This window comes from Sinocyclocheilus anshuiensis, unplaced genomic scaffold, assembly GCF_001515605.1.
Source record: "Sinocyclocheilus anshuiensis isolate Anshui unplaced genomic scaffold, SAMN03320099.WGS_v1.1 scaffold6, whole genome shotgun sequence".
NCBI lineage: Eukaryota > Metazoa > Chordata > Actinopteri > Cypriniformes > Cyprinidae > Sinocyclocheilus > Sinocyclocheilus anshuiensis.
In genome coordinates, this window is record NW_015547668.1 from 287,322 (window position 1) to 309,889 (window position 22,568).

The 22,568-nt window shown below is 36.9% G+C and overlaps 1 protein-coding gene across 1 annotated transcript in view; it reads left to right on the forward strand.

Annotated features, from left to right (window-relative positions):
• The window catches only part of LOC107702659 (CUB and sushi domain-containing protein 1-like), a 232,478-nt gene that overhangs the window by 170,794 nt on the left and 39,116 nt on the right, over positions 1-22,568 (forward strand). Inside the window, exons 46-56 of the mRNA XM_016505042.1 lie at positions 840-953; positions 1,354-1,542; positions 2,499-2,645; positions 4,817-5,005; positions 8,716-8,901; positions 10,799-10,993; positions 14,629-14,802; positions 15,414-15,587; positions 16,805-16,978; positions 19,443-19,631; positions 21,549-21,722. Of these exons, the coding sequence (XP_016360528.1) occupies positions 840-953; positions 1,354-1,542; positions 2,499-2,645; positions 4,817-5,005; positions 8,716-8,901; positions 10,799-10,993; positions 14,629-14,802; positions 15,414-15,587; positions 16,805-16,978; positions 19,443-19,631; positions 21,549-21,722 (1,905 nt within the window). The remainder of the gene's footprint in view (positions 1-839; positions 954-1,353; positions 1,543-2,498; positions 2,646-4,816; positions 5,006-8,715; positions 8,902-10,798; positions 10,994-14,628; positions 14,803-15,413; positions 15,588-16,804; positions 16,979-19,442; positions 19,632-21,548; positions 21,723-22,568) is intronic.

The window sequence follows — 22,568 nt, forward strand, 5'->3', positions numbered from 1 at the left end:
AAATGCGCGTTTCCTCTTCCAGGGACGGCCCAGAGCAAAGCTACCCGCAGCTGGGAATTTTCAGCGGCAACACAGCCCTCGAGTCAGCCTACAGCACTCTCAATCAGGTTCTTATCAAGTTCCACAGCGACTTCTCGACAAGTGGATTCTTTGTCCTTAATTTCCATGGTTAGTTTCTCCTTCAAATGAAAAATGTTGCCGCTGAAGTGCAATGCATACCATAAAGTGCCGCTTGAAATATATATTCGAAACATGGGATTCAACTTGTTTTTATACTCTAAGGAGGCATGACTGCTGCTTCTGATGACATCACGTTATTTCTGGAGATTAGAAGAGTCCAAAATAGCTTTCCTTTGGCCTCTTTGATATGAGTGTCAGCATGCAGGCATGTTGTTGAAAAGCATAGGAAGTGTGAAAATGAACCAGACTTTCATCTATACCTCCAAATTTAATTTCAGAAGAAGTCTGGCATATTTGCGAGTTATAGACGTGCGGTTTCAGTGCAGCTTTTATTCTTGAGAGGGCTCCCAGTATGTCGATGCATAGAATTGAATGTTGTCACATGTTGTATATGTAATTGATACTGTGAGTGGGTTGCCTTGTGTGAAATGTGTCATGCCTATAAAGGTGAACGAAGAGGCAAACTGCTTCATTTTTTTTTTTCCTTAGCTTATCGACTCAAGAAATGCCCTCCTCCCCCTACGGTTGAACAAGCAGAGATATTATTTGAAGACCAGGACTATGAAATTGGTATGAACAGCTGTCCACTTATGCAAGAATATCAAAGTCATGATTTAAAACATGTTTAATTCTTCTTACTGTCTTACTGTACCATGCAGGTGACATTGTGAGGTATCGATGCTTTCCTGGATTTACATTGGCTGGCAGCGATGAGCTCACCTGTAAACTGAATTCTCACCTGCAGTTTGAGGGTCCACCACCAGTGTGTGAAGGTCAGTGAAGAACAAAACCTGTAGAAATATGCGAGATATTTATTTCAATATGGAAATACATAATATGGTCACACTTTAATTTGGGGACCAATTCTCACTATTAACTAACTATTAACTATGACTTCCCAGTTTATGAACTCCCAGTTTGCTGCTTATCAATAGTTAGTAAGGTAGTTTTTGAGTTGGATTAACAAAAAGCTTCAACTCACTTTGTTGCTTCCTCAAACCAAGGCTCACGGCCCCAGGAGAAGCAGTGCGCATGTTGGAGAAAGTTTTTCAACTTTACTCTTTTTACTGGAATACTCTGGAGCTTGCATCTTGTGCTTTGTTAGTAGGACAACCACATTGTGATTTGTAATAATAGCCATGATTCCTGTGAAATGCTATGTCTATGCTACAGCTCAGTGTCCTGCAAATGAGGAACGGTCTGCCTCCTCTGGTGTGATCCTGAGTCCAGGATTCCCAAAAAACTACCCCAACTCCCAGACCTGCTCCTGGATCATCAGAGTGCAGCCTGCCTTCACCATCGCCATTTATGTGGAAATGTTCCAGAGCGAGAAGCAGTTTGACGAACTGGAGATCTTTGATGGTAGATTCTATTCTATTCTATTCTACTAACAACAACACTTCATAACACAAATATATGTTTGGAAAAATCATTTGTGAGCCATTTTGACCAGTTTTAAAAAGTAAATGCTTACTATTAAAACAAAAGGTCAAACCAAGAACTGAGACAAAAAAAGCGTTATATTTAGGAGGCATGCTTAAAGGGATATAGTTCACCCAAAAATAAAAATGTACTGTTAATTTACCTTATGTTAATGGCCCCTCAGGCCATCCAAGATGTAGGTAAGTGTTTTGTTTTTTTTTTGTTTTTTTCTGAAGTAGGGCAATAAAGAACATTTTTAGCTGAAACTGTGGTCCTTGGTGTTTCACAAAAAGTCAACAGCTACCATCACTTTGAGAATCAAAAAATCATATACAGGCAATACAAAATTAATAACTGTGGCTCCTGATGATATATTGAGGTCTTATGAAGAGAAACGATCGGTCTGTGCAAGAAACTGAACATTCTTTACATCATTATTACCTCAGTTCAGTAAAAGTTCGGATTCGGACCAAAGAACTGATTAGCTGTTGATACCTGCATGCATGAACTGAGCACTTGAATGAATGGGACGAAATGAAAGTTTTTATGGTTTCAAATTGAATTTTCATTTTTGTGTGAACTATCCCTTCATAAAACTTCATAAGATCATACAACTTTCACATTTTATTATATGTGTTTTAGAGAATTTCTGAAGATCCTCAAGGAACCAGCCAAGTGACAGGAAAAACAGTGTAGTGTAAACAGTTGTGATGACTAGGTTGAATTTGGATATGCTGATTTGATCAAAGGTGGCACTTGGCTTGAAAAGTTTGAGAACCACTGCTCTATGACATTTACTTCTTCCTAAAGTCACGTCTGTCTTGTTGCTGCCCAACAGATTTTTGGTTTGCAATATTTAGCTTTTCTTGTTGTTTTTGTGATGTTTTATTTACCAGGGCCATCTGGACAGAGTCCGTTGCTGGTGGCTTTGAGTGGGAACCACTCCACACAATTGAATTTCACTAGCAAAACAAACCAGCTTTACCTCAGATGGTCAACTGATCATGCAACCAGCAAGAAAGGCTTCAAAATACGCTACACAGGTTTGTTAAACATATTTCACCATTTCATGTTTTTCATGGATGCATCCAGAATTAATGTAGGTTATTCTTAAAAACTTGGAAAAAACAAAAGACTTATTTAGCACAAAACCAGCAACACTTGTAGAAAGGAGAAATCAGAGAATAAAATAAAATCTTTACTCTTTTAGTCCTGATGAAGGCAGGATCAGAATGTGTTGTCAAATAAATACAGAGTTCTGGCATGAAACACTAGATGGCGCAATCCAATAGGTCTAACTCAATCTGACCCAATGAGATCATTATCACATGGCACAGCTGATTGGTTATCTCCTGTGTCGGTAGCCAATGAGCTGCTGCTCAACATTAAAATATATGACTAGTGCTTGCTGTAGCAGTTGCAGCTTGCACTGTGGATGTATTGGCGGTAGCAAGTCTCGGTACGTGTTCTGCCGCAGCAGCAGCATAGCAGATCTATTTTGCCAAGACCAAATACATTAACATTGTCATGTACATTACCATGCGAGTTGTCATGACAGAAAGACAGTTTTTTTTTTCCCTCTAGCTCCATTTGTTTGATTCCACATTTGATGCATCCAGGCATTTAAATCAGGAATACATTTACAATTCTTTCTAATTAGCCTGTTGGTACATTCAATAGTATGTAATAATATGTGCCTCAGATTAATTCTCACCATTTAGCCCTCCAAGGTTGTTGCTTTGGATCCAAATGGGTCAATAAGTAAAAAAGTCAGCTTTTTCTAAGTTGGCCCTCATTAGGCTAGAACCAGACACGTCCTACCTTCAGGGAGCCATTGGCAAGTCTGCTGTAATAGAGGTCAAAGATGCAGTAATGAATTTAACTGAATAACTACCATGTCGTATGCTTCTGACCAACATTTCCACCAATGGCTAAACATGATATATGGGCTGCAAAGCCAGTGGCCATGGTTACTCGGCATCTCTTCACTCGTTCCCATTTCTCTGTCTCTCTGTCAGCGTTTCTTGCTCTCTGTGTTCATTTCAGTTGATCTTTCTGACATACGATGCCCTATGCAGGCCCATTTTTCCAGTGTGTTGCCACATGTTTCCTGTTTATTGGATTTTGTCAAGAGTAGACAGAAAGAGAAACCATTATGTCGCTCGGAGGAACTGTGTTTTCTAAACCTCTGAGTGGCTACTGTGTTTTTAGATTTTTGATTTTAAATAATTACAGGAAGTAGGTAACGCTTTTTGATAAATATAACACTGTTATCTCTATAAAGCATCTTTGAGAAGCAACTTCAAGCCCCTCCTTGTTTTTCCCGCCTTTCTTAGTCGTTTGGGCTTTCAGGGTAAAGAAAATTAAAATTCAGTGCCACATGGATGTTTTTTTTTTATGCTAGGTCTAGTTAATCACTCACAGCTAAGTCTAAACCTCTCAGCAGAGTTGGTGTGATGATGCATTTGATTTGATCTGTCTGAAGTGAGATTAAGCTTTGACATCCCTCGAGCTTCTGCTTTCCTTTTTATGATGGGTAAACTTGTATTTGTGTCACATCAAAAACAAGATCTAATGATCTGTTCATAACCATCGAGCTGCACTTTCGTTTTATCTCAGAATCAAGCTTAAACACAGTTTTAAAGACCTCCATGTTTGAGTTGCTTTTAGTCCACATCACATAGTTTTGAATCCAAATGGCCGTGTACCACCATAAAAGTTGACTGAATTAACTTGGCAGACTTTTTTCTTGTGATGAAATGGACCAAAAATATGGATTACTCTTAGATTTAATTTTCTGTGCAATAAAAAGCTGCCAAAGAAGTGGAGAACTGGTTTTGCTTCAGGACGCAGATTTTTGCATTGACCAGCAAAATACTTGTTTATTGTATAGAAGTAAATGGCATGTCAACAGTTTTTAATCAGTATGCCTTGTTTACCAGCAAAAATTTCCTTAAGAAATATATTTAGCCTAGTTTCAAAGGAAATTCTAACAGATAAGGTCCCGTAAGTGTGTTATTAATGCGTAAACTGTGTTTATATCTGAAAAGTGGGCAATGTCATTATCATCACACACAAAAATCTTCACATTACACTAAAATCCTCATAAAGGTTAAAAAGTGCACATAGACAAAAATGGTTTGAATAAGTTACAATTTTCAATAACCCTGAACATCATACTATAACAAACTGTGTTTGTTACCGTCTCCCACAGCTGCGTACTGCAGTGTGAACGATCCACCCAAGAATGGAGGAGTCATCAATAGGGCGAGAGATCGGCTAGGCAGCAGGCTCCAGTATTACTGCAACGCTGGTTACAGGCTTGTGGGTCACAGAAATGCTACATGCAGACTTCATCCCAGTGGGCTTTACCAGTGGGACAATCCGGCCCCACTGTGCCAAGGTAACTCACACTCGGCAGAGATATTCACTGGCTCATTCTCCTCATTTAAATGACTGGGAATTGCCTTGAAAAGGCAACCTGCCTCCTCGCGTATGAAAAAATGTGTCATTCTGCGGGGCGCTCAAAAGCACCTCCCCACTCCTCGACGAGAAGCCGCTTTTATTCCATTAAACACTTCCGTTGAGGACTGTGCAATGAGATCACGAGTGTCCTTTGTCCCAATGTCATAATGGGTGACTCTTCAGTCACGCTAAGACTAAGACAGAAATGTAATTTAATGTGTTTGATGTGTCGCGGGTTCTCTTAATTTCATTGTTCATGCTTCCTTCTCTGCTCCTTCCTCTTTTATTGAGGTGCTAATTTTATCCTTCAGCCTACGTGGCGTTTTGTCCGCCCTTTCTCCTTTCGCACTCCGAGCCCTCGTGTCTTCTGTTCCAGAGCATTGTCAAAGAAAATGGTCTCTTCTGGAGGTTTCATTAGCGAGACGAGTCATCCATCAGACGTACACTTGCATAAAAATAGTGAGCGAATGAACAGTATGTAGGCCTAATTGTTCCAGCTGTTATTTGTGCAAGTTTAAGGCAGGTTAAGAGATGAGGCTGAGATGATTATATAACGATTAAGTATATTGCACTTTTCATGAATAATGTAGGAATAATAGGGTCTAAAACTTTTAAAAGAAAGTCATTGATGTTTTTTTTCTTTTTCTTCTCTTTCTAACAAATATTCTGTGAAAGAAGATGTGCTTAACCTTGAGAAAATGTTGACCATTAACCTCAGGAGGTCAAACTAAAAAGGAGCTTTTTTATTTTTTATGTGAGGTTTGCAATTTTTTCAACTCTGTTATGAAAGTGAGTAATAATTAATTATTTTTGACTTTTCAGTCTGAGTTAAATCTCTTTTTTGGCTAATTTTTTATGTAAAAGAAAACCTGCTTAATTAATAATTATGCACACCTGAAAATGAGTTTTTCCAGCCTTCATGGACAATTATAAATCACTTATAAATGATTAAATACAAAATTAATAGTAGTTAGTAAGATTGATGTGGTCTGGAATTGGTAAAATGTGATTGGAAAAAAAAAAATATGATCAAAATATCAACTTGCATAATAATTATGCACGCATAATACATGGAAATTTGCCAGTAGTCATCATTATCTACTAGGCAGTTGTTATTCTTTTGAGTTGACTGGAGTATCTGTTATCAATTCTGTCACGGTTGCCTACTGTTCGGAGCGAGGAACGAGGAAACGAGGAATTTCACACAGAACAGTCTTTAATGATCCACAGGAAGAAACACAGGGTAGCCAGAAGTCACACGTAGCACAACGACGTTCAGAACCAACAAACACAGACTGCACAGACAGGAGCTAAATACACAGGATAATTGGGAAGACACAGGTGTACGGGATGACCAATTAAACTAAACGAGGACAGGAACATGACCAAATAATGGAACAGAAGCAGGGGCAAAACATGACACAGACAGTCCATGATCCTGACATATATGACCCATATATGCATCTTTAGGATATTATTAGGTAAAGATCATGTTCCATGAAGATATTTTGTAATTTTTCTACTGTAAATATATCAAAACTTAATTTTTGATTAGTAATGTGCATTTCTAAGAGCTGCATTTGGACAACTTTTCTCAATTTCTTTTTTATTTGTTTTTTGCACCCTCAGATTCCAGATTTTCAAATAAATTCATCTCAAAATATTGTCCTATCCTAACAAATCATGCATCAACAGAAAGCTTATTTATTCACATTTCAGATGATGTATAAGTGTCAATAAAAATTTTTAAAAAAGGACCCTTATGACATTAAAACTGCATCCCTGTTAGCACACAGCTCTTATGTCATGGGCAGGTGTGCTATCCAGTCTCAGACCATTCTAGTGAATGAAAAACTTCTGCTGACTGCTGCCCAAAAATGGTGCCCAGGGCCACACTTAAATTCTGTCCTTTTAAGGATGTTTCACAAAGATGCCAGCCAAACTTTCTATAAATTTAACAAGCAAAGATTTTACTCATGGAATCTCATTACTCTTAATCACACAAAGGTAAAAGACACCATTCCAAGGACTGGAAGTTATGGCACTAATATTCTTTTACCATTGCACGCACCTCAGAATAGCTCTGGCTAGGCCCCATTTGTATTGAAGGGCATCTAGAACGGATGCTAATTAAGGCCAATAATTTCTTTAAGTGGTGGGAGCGATCCATGCAGTCTGCCAGCAGGTCAGTCTGAGGTAGAGGAGGGCTCAGGGCTTGATTTTTATTCAGGTTGTGATCATTTTAACAAGGAAGAGTTTTAATTGGTCCCATTGCTTTCCTCTGTGTGCCTGGCTCATTTTTTAGAGACCCCCTTCATTTTTCTTGTTTAAAAGAGCCAATTCCATATATGAATGTTTGCATGTAATAGAGGTCTGCTACCTGACGCGAGACCAACGGGACCTGACTGACCAACAGGTTTTAACGGGTTTCAAGTTCTAGTGACACGCTACAATAAAGTCCCATTGTATCAGTTTTGTTCATTGTTATTTAATGTTAAACAATGTAGTGAACTCATGTTAACAAATTAAACCTTACTGTAAAGTGTTTTGCAACATATTGCATCAGATTTCGATCAGGTTTGGGTTTGTAATAAATAAATAAATAAAAATATTTTCATAATGTTTTATGGTTCTACCACCTTCAGGTGTTCCTGCAAAGCTCCTACTTCCAAGCTATATATGTGACCCTGGACCACAAACCCAGTCTTAAGTCGCTGGGGTATATTTGTAGCAATAGCCAAAAATACATTGTATGGGTCAAAATTATAGATTTTTTTAAATACGAAGTAAAGATCATGTTACATGAAGATATTTTGTAAATTTCCTACCATAAATATATCAAAACTTCATTTTTGATTAGTAATTTGCATTGCTAAGAACTTCATTTGGACAACTTTAAAGGCAATTTTCTCAGTATTTTTATTTTTTTTTGCACCCTCAGATTCCAAATTTTCAAATAGATATATATCGGCCAAATATTGTCCTATCCTAACAAACCATACATCAATGGGAAGCTTATTTATTCAACTTTCAGATTATGTATAAATCTCAATTTCGAAAAATTGACACTTAAGACTGGTTTTGTGGTCCAGGGTCACATACAGGTATATGGTTGTATTTCTATATATGCATAAAATCTAGAAACATATCAGAAACATTGTGCACATAATGCATGGAAATGTTAAATTAATCCAGTATGTAAAATGTTGATACTGCATTCAATATTCAAAATAATGAATAAAAAGGGTAATATATATTTTGCTTATTTTACTTATTTAAACTTTTAAATCTACTATGCTTATTTATTATTATCATTATGAAAATCAAGTATTTAGTTTCATCATAGTCCATAATTCACACTTTAAAAACACAAAATGTATAGCAAAAGCAAAAAAGGAGATGAAAAAAACACAATATATCCTTTACTTTAAATGAAAAATTATGTAAATCACCTGTTCAAATTTATTTAGCATTAGTTTTGAAGAAAATGTTTTTGTTGCGACTTCCTGTGTTGCTGCTCATGTTGCGCTTTTTCTAGAAAGTCAAGTCAGGAGTTGTTGCATGTATTTGAATAGAATGAGAGTTCTATTTATAGATGCGCTGTATAGCACGTATCCACCTGTAATGCTGTTTGTGTCTGATTGGCAGCTGTGTCTTGCGGAGCACCAGAGTCTCCTGCTAATGGGTCGTTCCACGGCTTCCAATACACAGTGGGCAGTGAGGTGCAGTACCAATGCGAGGAGGGCTATAAGCCTGACGTGAGCAGCCTGCTCACCGCCGTCTGCCTGGAGGATGGCACCTGGAGCAACGTGGCACATCCTACCCGTTGTTTACGTGAGCAAATCAAGCCCTCTGTTTCTATGCCAACTGCATGTTAAAATCTACCGCCTCATTGAACCGCCGCTTTCTCACTCGGTTCCCCCTCTGAGAGTAATGTAGGGCAGGTAATTGGCAAAATTAACAATAATGACTTGATTTTTTTGTGGTTTGGCAACTCAAACAAGACAAATGGTATGATGTGGCATGTCCCCCCTCTGACCTGAATTACCATTAGCCTACAAAGCCGACTAAAGAGCCCACAGCCAAATAACCGTGTATTATGCATTCAGAGGTCACGGCGAGAAAGACGCTCATTACAGCCGATGTTGCTACAGATAATGTCATTTAATATTATGATATTCCTCATCATCGACGGAAAGGAACCCTGCCCTGCTCCGTAACACTATGTCAAGGTGTTCTTTCATTCTAGAGCTTTCAGATGATAGTATGACACATCCACGGTGTCTGAGACTAGCTGTATGCTACAGCACTCGAGATGTTTGTAATTATCTAAGCAAGTGCGAGCTGAGGGACGTGAAACCTTTGTCATGTAGAACATGGGGAGAGAACATTATGTGAGAGATAAAGGCAGGGGGAGGGAAAGATGTTTTGGTCTACTTAAGATCTTGTTTAGTATACCTGACCTAGCTTGCGAGCCTTTTTTTTTCCCTCAAAGTTTGATGCGCCCGCACCAAATTATGCTTCTTTTGAATCCGAGCTATGCACTGTGCTGTTCAATCAAAGGACCATCTGTTCCGTGCTGGCTGCAATATTGTTACTCTGAAACCACTTCAGTTTTCAACCACCTTTATATGCACCTTTATAACACACAAGACAAATCAACCACATTTTCCAATCTTGAATGTACTAACGAAATGAAACGAAAGAGTGAAAACTCTTTCAAACATTGCTCTCTTTGTTTAAAGTCAGTCCAAGATTCTCAACCAATGGTGTGAGTTTATAGAACAATGGCGAATGTGAAATGTGTAATTTTATCCTCAATGACAAAAATTGAAAATTGACAATTTGGACACAGCTTATGGGATGCTTTTTAAATCGCATATTCTGGACGTTTGTTGGCTACTCATTCATTTTAAATGTAGAAAATTGACATTTGGTAACACTTTATAATAATTTTCAAATATTATATAATGCTTAACAGATCACATATTCAAAAAGCTACAAACATGAGATAATTTACTTAATTAATGTTTACTAATAAACTTATTAAACATTACCTTACAGATCATTAATTCATGTAAATTAAATTGCTTACAGATGTCTTTAAACTTTAGGCTCATGTACTTTGATGTTATACAATGATTAAATGCTGTTGAGGATTATTGTATAATCATTGTATAATTCTGTGTAGATTTGTAGAAAGTACATGAGCGTAACGTTTAATGACATTTTAACTAAAGATCCGTTAAGCATTATATAATGTTTGTTAATGATTTATTAATGACGTTTTTACTCATTTGTCAAAATCATTTGAAGATTTCTAAAAAGTGCCCGATCATATGAATTAAAAGTTTAATGGTGTTTGTAAGCATTTCAATTTACATTAAATGATGATCTGATAATCATTAATGTTTAATTAGTACATTTGTGAACTCTAACGAGCACATTATCTCATATTTCTAGCTGTGCAAATTTTAACTAATGAATCTGTTAAGCATTATATAATTTTTGTCAATGATTTAATTATGAAAGTGTTATGTTTTAGTGCAATGTAATTTCAAGCACGTAAAGCAGCCTTTGAGAAGCATGCATTCAGTCAAGTGTGTCCTAACTTTTCACTGGTATTGTATATCTATCCCATAATTCCTGCTGTAAGCTCTAGTTATTCCAGTTCTAGGACCCACAAGGTCATGGTTTTCCATTAATGCATTCTTTGCCTTCTGTCCTGCAGCGGTTCAGTGCCCTAACATTGAGAGCATGCTCTCAGAACACATGGTGTGGCGTCTCATCTCAGGCTCGCTGAATGAGTTCGGTGCACGACTAATGCTGAGCTGCTCCCCGGGCTACTATCTGATGGGCAGGAGGACCATCAAATGCTTAGCTAATGCAACATGGGAAGGGCTGGAGGAGAAGTCTACCTGCAAGAGTAAGAATGCTTTTACACAAACACAACGAGACGCACATACTTTTTTGTCCATTTTGGAACTTGGGTGGATAAATCAGCATCCACTTTCATTGTATGGGAAAAAGGAAGTTCTGTCTGGCATCTTTTGTGAAAAAAGAAATTTCAAGGAAGAAAGAAAATCACATGAAAGTGAATAATTAACGATAACATTTCCAATTTGGGCTGAACTATTCCTTTAAGAAGACCCCACAAAAAAGCACAACTGAATTCCAAATTCTGCTCTTGGGATTTCACGAAAAGATCACTGTGTTAATTACCAAACAGCATCCATTGTGCGCTAATGAAACAAATTCATTAGGGTAGCTAATATGTCTGAAATCTGGCCGCTCTCTATACCACGTCTCGTTTATTTCTCCACTGATCCAAGCGTAATCCTCTGGATTTAGCATGCGTGCATAAGACGCCATCCACTGCTTAGTCAGTTCTGATCGTGGCCCGGTTTCCACCGCTGGGACAGGCTGTGTAAACAGTATCACGGTGATTAAGTCTTCGGTGAAAAATGCTTTAAGTAATTCGAGGTCAGAGAGCAAATGTAAATATTCTAATCAGAGGCAGCTTAATTTATAATGTGTTTACGCACCATGATGAGTAAGTTGTTAATGAAAGGAACAGATGCAAACAGCTGGGGCTTAAATTGTAATTGGACTTCTTAAAATGTCACAAAATAAATGTGTGTTGATTGCATGACTAGTGCATGCACATAACAATGCATTAGTGTTGTTTGCTAAGCATCGCTATTACTGTTGCTCATTCTTAGGGTTATGGATTTGAACAAATTCTTAAGTCCAGGTATGAAATCTTGTGTATTTAATCCTGTATCGTTAGTACTACAGATGAGAAATAAAACCTCACATTGTGCGTATTGTTGAATAAAGAGATTTAGTAACCAGATTTATGATTTTCACCTGTAAGACAAATATACAATCTTATAGGCTTACACTGAAGCAGGAATATGAGCTGTATCTTGATACCAGAGACTGTCACAGACACTTTGAGGTGGCCTCTTTTGTTCAGAAACCCCACAGAACACCTTAGCATGTGGTAAAAAAAAAAATGCATAGCAACACGCTGACACTCAAAACTCCCTAGCATCCTGGCAAAAGTTTTAAATGGCCAATCACTGCTCACATTTCCTTCAGAAAATGCAAGAATCTAGTGGTAACATTTCATTTTAAGGACCAATTCTCACTATTAACTAGCATGCATATTACTATCATGTTGGTTGTTAATTAGCACATATTAATGCCTTGTTCTGCATTACCATATTTTAGGTCCCTTAATACTGCCCCACACCTAGACATAACAACTACCTTACTAACTATTAATAAGCAAATAGGCAGCAAATTAGGAGTTAATTGAAGCAAAAGTTGTAGTTAAAGCAGCACTATGTAACTTTTGGCTCTCTAGCGGTTAATAAACAGAACTGCACACATCCCGCGGAAGAACATTCCAACCGGAGCTACTTGTCTAAGTTTATGTCTATGACGATTCACTCAGGTATGTGTTACTCAGCAGCGGTGACGACCTGACCAGGCTACAATAGTCCAAATATAAGTACTTATTATAAGTGTACCGTAGTGATTCGGAATAAGACAAAAACGCGGTTTGGAAGATGAATTCATGATGTACTCGCTCATTATATACATTTTGCAAATTTTGAACACAGAAAAAGTTACATAGTGCTGCTTTAATAGTTAATCATGCATGGGAGCTGGACCTTAAAATAAAGTGTGACCAATCCAGTTTACATAATCACTAAAAATCACTTTGATTTTTTTTTGTTCCAGTTCACTTACAGTTCTTCTTAATTTCTTAATTTGCAGTTGTTCTTAATTTACTCTAATTAACTTATTAAGTGTAAATGAAGAGTTTAGTTCCAAAACGCTATAAATTCATTTTGATTAATTTGAGTAAAAATGTGTTTTCTTTACCAAGAAAGTGGCAAGATGAAAACCACTATTTTCTGTTTCAATCTTTCACATAGCATATTTAGGTAATAATAACATTAAAAATTCAAATCCAGATTTTGATTTTCAAAGATTTATTATAAAAACTGATAATTTTTTCCCCAAAATGCAATAAATTGTTGAATCAATATAAAAGTTATTTTTCATACACAACAAAGTTGATCCACATATGACAGCCTCTGAACCTGGTCAATACTAATCTTATTAATAGCTTACGTTTCTTCCCCACCACAGGTTCATCAATGCCGTCAAAATTATTCATTTTTTTAGGGCTGCACCATAAATCACATGCGATTGTCACTTGCATCTTGATTAGTAGTAAATCTCCATCACGTGCTTTCAGATGGAGCGGCATTTAATACACAGAGCCGTAGATCACTGACAAGCAGCGCAATATCGCGTTCATAATCGAAGGCGATTCATCTGTGATTATGAACGCAATATTGCATTGCTTGTCAGTTACTGTCTACAATGCGTGGAATGGTGCGCTGTGATTGGTTGAGCCGAGCGGATGTATCGCATTCTGCAGAGAAGGGAGACTGACGTTTGTCGCGGTTTGGAAAGATAGGGAGAAAACATGACAGAATAACACGGCGGATATCGCATTTTCTGTAAAATAAAAAATTGACTTTTCAATACTGACCAGATACAATACTGATTTTGGCAGGAAATATATATATTTTTTTTAAATGGCGTTTTTTCGCGTTTTGGAACCAAACAAATATACCAAATATACCATGTAGTCTCTTATCAATCAAACTATTGTAAACAATTAAAAGCTATTTAAAGGTTTGGTAACACTTTAGTATAGGGACCCATTCTCACTATTAACTAGTTGCTTAGTAGCATGCCTATTATTAACATATTTTACGTGACCATATTGTACATCCCTAATCCTACCCAATACCTAAACTTAACAACTACCTTGTTAACCAATAATAAGCAGCAAATTAGAAGTTTATTGAGGCAAAAGTCTTAGTTAATTGTTTGTTAATATTGAGAATTGGACCTTAAACTAAAGTATGGTAGAAAAATGGTTTAAAATGGTAGAAAATGTCCCTAATATATTTATGTATGTTTTAACCTAAAGTCTTTATTTTTGATAAAACAAAAAAAATCAAAACAAAACAAAACAAAATAAATGTATGTACATGCTATTTGACAAATCATATCAGTAGTGTAAATAGTGTAAATACCATTGAAATGTTTATATGATTATCTTTATGAAACTAGAATTGTATGTAGGTATTTAAAGCATGACAATAAACTAAATGTTCAATTTCATTTCCATTTGTATACTTCCATTTGTTTTATTTATATATATATTTTTTCTATACTACATTGTTTAAAAAAAAAAAGAAGTGAGAAAACAGTAGTAATAAACAGTAAGTAACAAAGAGTGTCCAAACTTTTGACTGGTAGTGTACTTCTATTACCCTTGACATGTCCACCAGTATAAAAACACATCTGTTTCGCTTTTAGCCATGCCCCCTTCACCCCTCCATTTCCTGGTAACTAGTAGTCACTGTGAATAAGAATGGCATATTGTGTCCACCATCACCAATGTGACCTTTTTTCAGCTAAAATTACCATGTGTATTCAAGATATTGCATTGGCTATTTCCTCCAGTCATTTCCTGTGGGGAGCTTCCATCCCCTCCTAATGGCAAGAAGATGGGCACCCTGACTACCTATGGCGCCACAGCTATCTTCATGTGTAACACAGGGTACACTTTAGTGGGCTCGCACGTGAGGGAGTGTCAGGCTAACGGTCTCTGGAGGGGAGATGAGACCAAATGTCTGGGTAAGTAGCATCTTTCAGCGAGGCTTCTGTGATCGGACGTTATTATTACTGAACCATTCATGTGTAGAGAAAAGCAAATCTGTTTACTGGATGTTTTCCTACTCTATTATATTATGCTTGTATAGTTCTAGTTATTGTACAGCACTAAGAACAATGTGATTTCCCTAAGTAGGACATGTTCCTGGAAAAAACATCCTTTGTTAGTCCCAGAACAACATTCTTATCAGACATTCACAGCTCTAACCCTAAATTGACATAGTCTTGTGTTGCCAATATTAATTTATGGCTTATGTAGTGCTAGATAATACTGGAACTAGGGAAAAATCCTTGAACAAGCATTGAGATCAGCTAAACTAAGATATGCCACTGTGTGATGATCAGCGCTGACCCTTAGACACATCACCTGCTGCTTGACCAAACAGCACGGAGGGCCTTTCATCGAAGTGTCAAGCGGTTACTGCCGGAGCGCTCTCTGGACATGCTGTGGTGCTGATGTGTCTGTGCTTCATGCTCCATTAAATGCCTAGTTTGAATTTGTGTTTGTTTAGTAACAAGAATTGATATTCATGAGAGGTTTGTTGATTCTGACCACTTTTGAAAATGTTTTTCAGCTGGTCATTGTGATTCTCCGGATCCGATTGTTAATGGCCACATCAGTGGTGATGGATCTAGTTATAGGGACACGGTCGTTTATCAGTGCAACCTGGGCTTTCGACTCATAGGGACGTCAGTTCGTATCTGCCAACAAGACCACAGATGGTCAGGCCAAGCACCTGTGTGTGTTCGTAAGTGTCTTTTATTTATTTATTTATTTATTTATTTATTTTAATTAATTAATTTATTTATTTTTGTATTATTCTTTTTTTAATGAATACATTTCTGGGTCTGTCTAAGGTCTGTCAGAATATTCAAATGTTTAGTTAGATTAATTACTTACGTGTTTTATATAATAATTAAATCAAGTCACGTCTAATTCATTTATATAGCGCTTTTCACAATATGCATGGTTTCAAAGCAGCTTTACAGAAAATCATGATGTTAATGTTTATAATGTTTATATGTTAATATCTGGGAGATTATATAATCGCTGGGGTATATTTGTAGCAATGGCCAAAAATACATTGTATGGGTCAAAATTATTGATTTTTCTTTTATGTGTGGTGATACAAGCAATCAAGCAGTTGAATAGTAAAAAGGTTAATAAAAAAAAATCAGGTAGTTGAGATATTTCCAACTTTATATAGAAAGCTGTGACATAAAACAGTTTTTGTGACAATATCAACAAACACAGCTGTGATTTGCTATATATTGCTTTACATACTGGATATATGCAGTTAAAGTAGGATGTACTAAATATCAACTTTTAATATATCGATGGGCAATAATACATTTTACATTTACATTTTTTGACGATATTAGAAGCAGTTGAGATTTGATCTAGTATATGCTGCCTAATTTGTGTATGCTGGGTTGGGTAGACTTATAATAGTTGTATAGATGTGTTATTAATTATTAATGTCAGTAATTTAACTTATTATTTTGTTATCTGGTGATCTTGATTAATTTCAAGATTATTATCTGATTATTTGCAGAAGAAAGCATTAATTTAAAATCGTGTCAGTAACAATTCAGTATAGAGACCAATTCTCAGTATTAACTAGTTGCTTATTAGCATGTCTATTATTAGTACTTATAAAGCACATATTCTGCATGACCATATTTTACATCCCTAATCCTACCCAATACCTAAACCTAACAAATACCTTACTAACTAATAATAAGCAGCAAATTTGGTTTGTTAATAGCGAGAATTGAACCTTAAAAAAAGTGTGACCAAAGTGTCTTTAAAAGTCTTGTTTTTCTTTCTTTTTAAATAATAAAAAGTAACGTTTAATTTACAACACTACTTTTTAAGTAAAAAAAATTGTAACTTCAACATATGCACAAGCCCTTTCAGCAACTTCAAAAAGGAAGTGATTGACCATTCTCGCTTTCTCAACAGCTATAACCTGCGGCCATCCTGGAAACCCTGCAAACGGTCGGACAAACGGCAGCGAGTTTAATCTCAACGACGTGGTCAACTTCACCTGCAACACAGGCTATTTGTTGCACGGTGCATCCAGAGCGCAGTGTCGAATGAACGGACAGTGGAGCAACCCTCTACCTGTGTGCAAGGGTATGAACCTTTCAATAAACACGATTTTACTGTATATCAAACATTTCCAGGCAGCCTGTCCCTTGTTGAGAATCTCAGCGGAGACGCAGCCTTGAACACCGTCTTGTTATGCGAGAAGCTCCTTAGTGAGGCTGTTTAACACCCACAACTCATGGGCTTAGCATTAACAGAGCGAAACCAGCATCTGTGCTCAGCAGTCTTAGTCAGCCAGTGAATGACAAGAAGCAATGTGCAAATAATTCTCTGTGTGTCATTTCCCATCTTGAAGTGTCGATTTGAAAGTCAAATGGGTCTGCAGCAACCCGTGTGACATTGTGGGATGCTTTCTGACATTAAGTAGGAGTAACTATGCACATCTTGTCACTTTAATGATTAATTAATGTGCGAAGGAAGTTGTTGATGGTGGCCTGGTGAAATTGAATCGTGACGGAAAATGGAGGCAGGTCAACTCTTCTAAGATGGACAATTCCCCACAGGCTGAGCCAGAGCCCAGGGACGAAGCACTCAGCAGGGAGAACTGCTGACGTTCATCTGAGCGGATGCATTGTTCCATGAAACAAGTCCAACATTGAGTTGATGTGAGCTTAGAAACTAACTAGACATTTTGTATGGCCAGTTTAATAGTTTTGACTAAACCATGTAGAAAAAGGACATTTATTATTGGTATAATTGTAAGCTTATTATTATTTAATTGTAAAAAAAAAAAAAAAAAAAGGTAGACATGCACAAATGCACGAAAGATGTGTAGAATTAAATGAAAAGGGTAGAATTCTAATACATAGTTGTTTAAGAGGAAAAACAGTCATATACAATTACACAAAAATAGAAACTGTAACGCTTTAGTTTAGGGACCAATTATCATTATTAAATGTTTGCTTATTAGCATGCTATTAACAAAAGTCATAGTTAATGGTTTGTTAATAGCGAGAATTGGACCTTAAAATAAAGTGTAACCAAAAAAAAAAAAAACAAGTAGAATGAACAGGAAGGGATATGTTCGGTTCACTTAGTTTTGTCGTGGCCATGACATATTAACATGATAATATGTCGTGGCCTCGAGATGCTATGTTGAGGGAACGACATCCATTTCTCGTGGCCACGACTTCTTATGTTGAGGGAACGACATATTTTTCTCGTGGCCATGAGTTAAATGCGTAAACAAACCTGCGTGGCCATAGCAACCCGGGATTATCAGAGATGGTTTTCGTAATATTTTATTTTGAATTAAGAAATTATTATATTAAATATTATTGAAATGATTAGATTATTAAATTATTAAATTATTATATTAACCATAGGCCTTGGCTACCGGACTGTATTGCACGTGATGTAGACAGCTTCGAATTAAGTTTATTGTGAATAAATGTTACATAAAATAGGATTACAAGAAAACATTTTTATCACGAGTTAATATGACGTTCCCACAAATTAATATCGTGTGTCCACAACATATTATCACGTTACCACGAGTTAATAAGTCGTGGCCACAACAAAAGAACCGAACATGAACACCGTAATATACCAATGAAAAAGCTAGAATTCTAATATACAGTTGTTTAAAAGGTAAAAATGTCATACCGTTACACTAAAGGTAGAACTGTTAAGAGAAACCTAGAATTGTTATAATGAAAAGAAATGTAATTAACATACACGAATAAAAAAACAAGTAAAATTGTCATATACATTTGTAAAAAAATGTGTTGTCACAAACAATAAAAAAAAGTGTTGTTTTATTCTTATACGGTCTTATTCTTATACTGAGCTGCAATGATAAGATATTTATGTTCAAGATACACTCAGATCAAGTCTCACAAAGAAAAACAACACACCAATAACAGGTGCCAATTATCAACTTTTTAGCTGCTTGTCCACCCACTTTTCCTCTCCCAGGGGGCTTAATTGAGCGCCGAGACATTGACAGCTGCCACCAAGGCAAGGCAGTCTGGTTTGTTTCCCCTGGACATGGCGTCAACTTCTATCTTTCTTTTTTTTTTGTTAAATTGAATTTGTAACTTCATGGTCGACACAGCATGCCAAGAACAGCATGTTCCCGGATTGAGTCGAGAAATGTACTATGACTACATCTGTCAAAATCTATCACTACAGTATAGAAAGAATCAGTTACATGTGTAGTATAATGTTCACTGCATGAACAGATATGTCAACTTTAGATCAGAATGCATGCATGACATGTTCTAGGTATGCACGGGAAAACAAAAGACTCTTGACTGTTGAGGAAGTGCACAGATAAAAGGCAAAGTAAGTTCTGAAGAAGCACAATTCACCCTCTTACAATCCATATCTTCAAAAAGAAAATGCGGTTTACTGTGCGGAGTTGATTGAAATTGCTCCAGAGGCTGCAGCAACGATCCTACTGTTCAGTCTCTTCCATTGATTTATTCTGTCTTTCCTCACTCTTGCTTCCCTGTCAGACATTAAGCATCTGGCTGTTTTTATCTTGCAGTGGTAAACTGCTCTGATCCGGGCTTTGTGGAGAACACCATTCGTCACTCTCAACAGCGCTACCCCGAGAGCTTCAACTACAGAAACACCGTGATGTATCACTGCAAGAGGGGCTTCTATCTGCTCGGCTCCTCCGTCCTCACCTGCCAGTCAAATGGCTTCTGGGACAGATCACTTCCTAAGTGCCTTCGTGAGTGATAGCCTCGTATTTCGTCCAATACACACTCGTCCAGAGATTCATAGAGTGCCAAAAACGCCATTGCTGTTGTATACATGTGATGGAATGCTTCAAAATACATTTTCTAAATTAGAATTATGGTTCTTGTTTTCAGTAATATCCAGCATTCTTAAAACAAGCTCAATTCATTGGAGAAGAAAGATTATACAAGATTATTAAGACCTTTTTTTTTCAGAGAATATTTTTGCCTATTGAATAAAAAATAAACTTATATCCTATAATTAACACAAGTTACTATGATATTTAGATATCTTTGCTTAAAAAAAGAGACAATCTTCTGACTGATTACTATTTCTGTGTATCTTTTTTTATTATTATTAATATTTTTAACACTTGTGCACTAAAGGGAATAATTTGAGAGATTTAGCATTCTGACAGAATGTTAAAAGTAGCAATAACTGTTGAACTGTCAGCACACTGAAGTCATCTCTTAGAAGTTGCATTTCTAAATTCATCCCCTTAAAAGCTCCACCATTACAGCCATAAAGGACCACTTTTGTAACAAAGACAAAGACTTTTGTAAACAAGACAATTACTGCACTGTCAAAATGTTTTTGAAATAGTTGGTCAGTATACAAATGCAGACGGACAGCTAGCTTTTGCCATTGTCTTGCATCTGTTTCACATGCTGTGAGCATTGTATTTTTAAGTGTATTTATAACTTGACACATTGTATATTAAATGTGTCAATTTAAAAATAGTTCAACATCTCACGACTCTTATTTTTTATTTTTTTCCCTAGCTGTTCAAATGCAAGCAGCCTATGTGATTGCCTCTTAGAAAAATGTCTGATTGGCGTCTGGATGTGGCTATGTTTCAAGAAACAGTATAATACCGTACTGCATTTACTCTTTCTGCAGTATATAGTTTGTAAGCAGTGCTCTGTAATTTATCCTACGGTGCGGTGTGGTTGACTTGACCATTAATTTTAAGTTTTCACTGTGATGGATGAACCAGAATAAATATCAGCTGTGATTTTACCATCTCCTTCTTGACTATTTGATCCGACTGCCAAATGATATTTTTACACAAAAAAGGAATAAAATGCAAATGAACCATATTAATTTCCAAGGTTTTGACTTGAAACCGCTTGCTGAATTAAACAGGCCTCAAAGGTTAGGTCCTGTGACAACAGTGTAGCTTATGCCTGTTGTTCACACTTACTATTAAAAAGTAATATGCAGTATACTGAAAAAAAACAGTGTAACCAGGCAGTCATAGTCGATTTTGAAAATATGTAGTTTTGCACATCCCTATTAAGGCTTTAAAATTAAATATGATTGTAAGTGGGTTGCATCTAAACAATCACTTTTTCCATGATAGTTGTAAAAAACACTGGGTGACACTTTATTTTTAGGTGTCCTTGTTATAGTGCATTTAAGTACTGAGTAATATTAATTAACTACATGTACTTACTTTATGATTAGGGTTAGGATAAGGGTTTGGCTTAGGGTTATTTGCATGTAATTATGCATAATTTATTGTTATTATAATAGTAAGTACATGTAACATGTGAAACAAGGGCACCTTAAAATAAAGTGTTACCAAACACTGCATAGATCAGGGGTGCCCAACCCTGCTCCTGGCAATCGACTGTCCTGCAAAGTTTAGCTCCAACTCTAATCAAAGACACCTGCCTTTAATTTTTAAGTGATCCTGAAGACCCTAATTAGTTGCTTCAGGTGTGTTTGATTAGGGTTGGAGCTGAACTTTGCAGGACAGTCGATCGCCAGGAGCAGGATTGGGCACCCCTGGCATAGATAAACAGCATGCATTTTGAGGCAATGCAGCAAAAGAACACTGAAGTTTTAGCAGTTTTTAAGTATCTTATCGGAGATCTTCTGTCCGCTTTCTTCTGCCCCCCCATAGCAATATCCTGCAGTGATCCCGGCACACCGCCATTTGCTGTCATGTCGGGCCAGAAGTTCACCACCAGAGCCGTGGTCCATTACTCCTGCAGCCAGGGCCGAACTCTGGTGGGGAATGCCACGCGCCAGTGTCTAGATGATGGCCGGTGGAGCGGCTCGCCACCCTACTGCTCAGGTACACACATCAGCAGGTGGCAGAGCCTCAGGGCGGGAGACTGCAGACCAGCCGGCTGATCTTTAAGCCTCTGTCTGAGCAGCTCAGCTTACTTCAGACTGTAAGAGCTCCAACAGATCTTAAAGTTTAAACAGTAACTACTGTTGACATCAAGTTCTTGTTTCCTCAAAGTCCAGATGATGTGCACATCACGCAGCTCTCTGACATTACATGTTTATGTGATGCGTTTATAAAATAATAACGTAGACCAGACTGCCCTGGACTAGAGCACGACAGTTTGGTCAGAAGAACACACATTAATTTCATTCATAGAGAAACTGATTTTACATTTACATTTAGTCATTTAGCAGACTCTTTTATCCAAAGCGACTTACAAATGAGGACAATAGAAGCAATCAAAATCAACAAAAGAGCAATAATAAGTAAGTGCTGTGACAAGTCTCGGTTAGCCTAACGCAGTACACATAGCAAGGTGCTTTTGTTTTATATAATAAATAAAAAGAAAACAAGTAGATAAAATAGAAATAGAATCGAGAGTGCAAGTGTTAGAGGGTAGGTTTTTTTTTAATAAATAAAATAAAACAAGTAGATAAAATAGAAATAGAATCGAGAGTGCAAGTGTTAGAGGGTAGGTTTTTTTTTAATAAATAAAATAAAACAAGTAGATAAAATAGAAATAGAATAGTGTTAGAGGCCCAAGTGTAGAATAATAATGCAATAAGCCCCAAGAAGCCATGGTTTACAGTGAATTTATAACAGCTAAGGGGCGTTGTAAAACCCCCTTAGCTGTTATAAATTCACTGTAAACCATGGCTTCACGGGGCTTATTGCTTTTATAAAACGGTT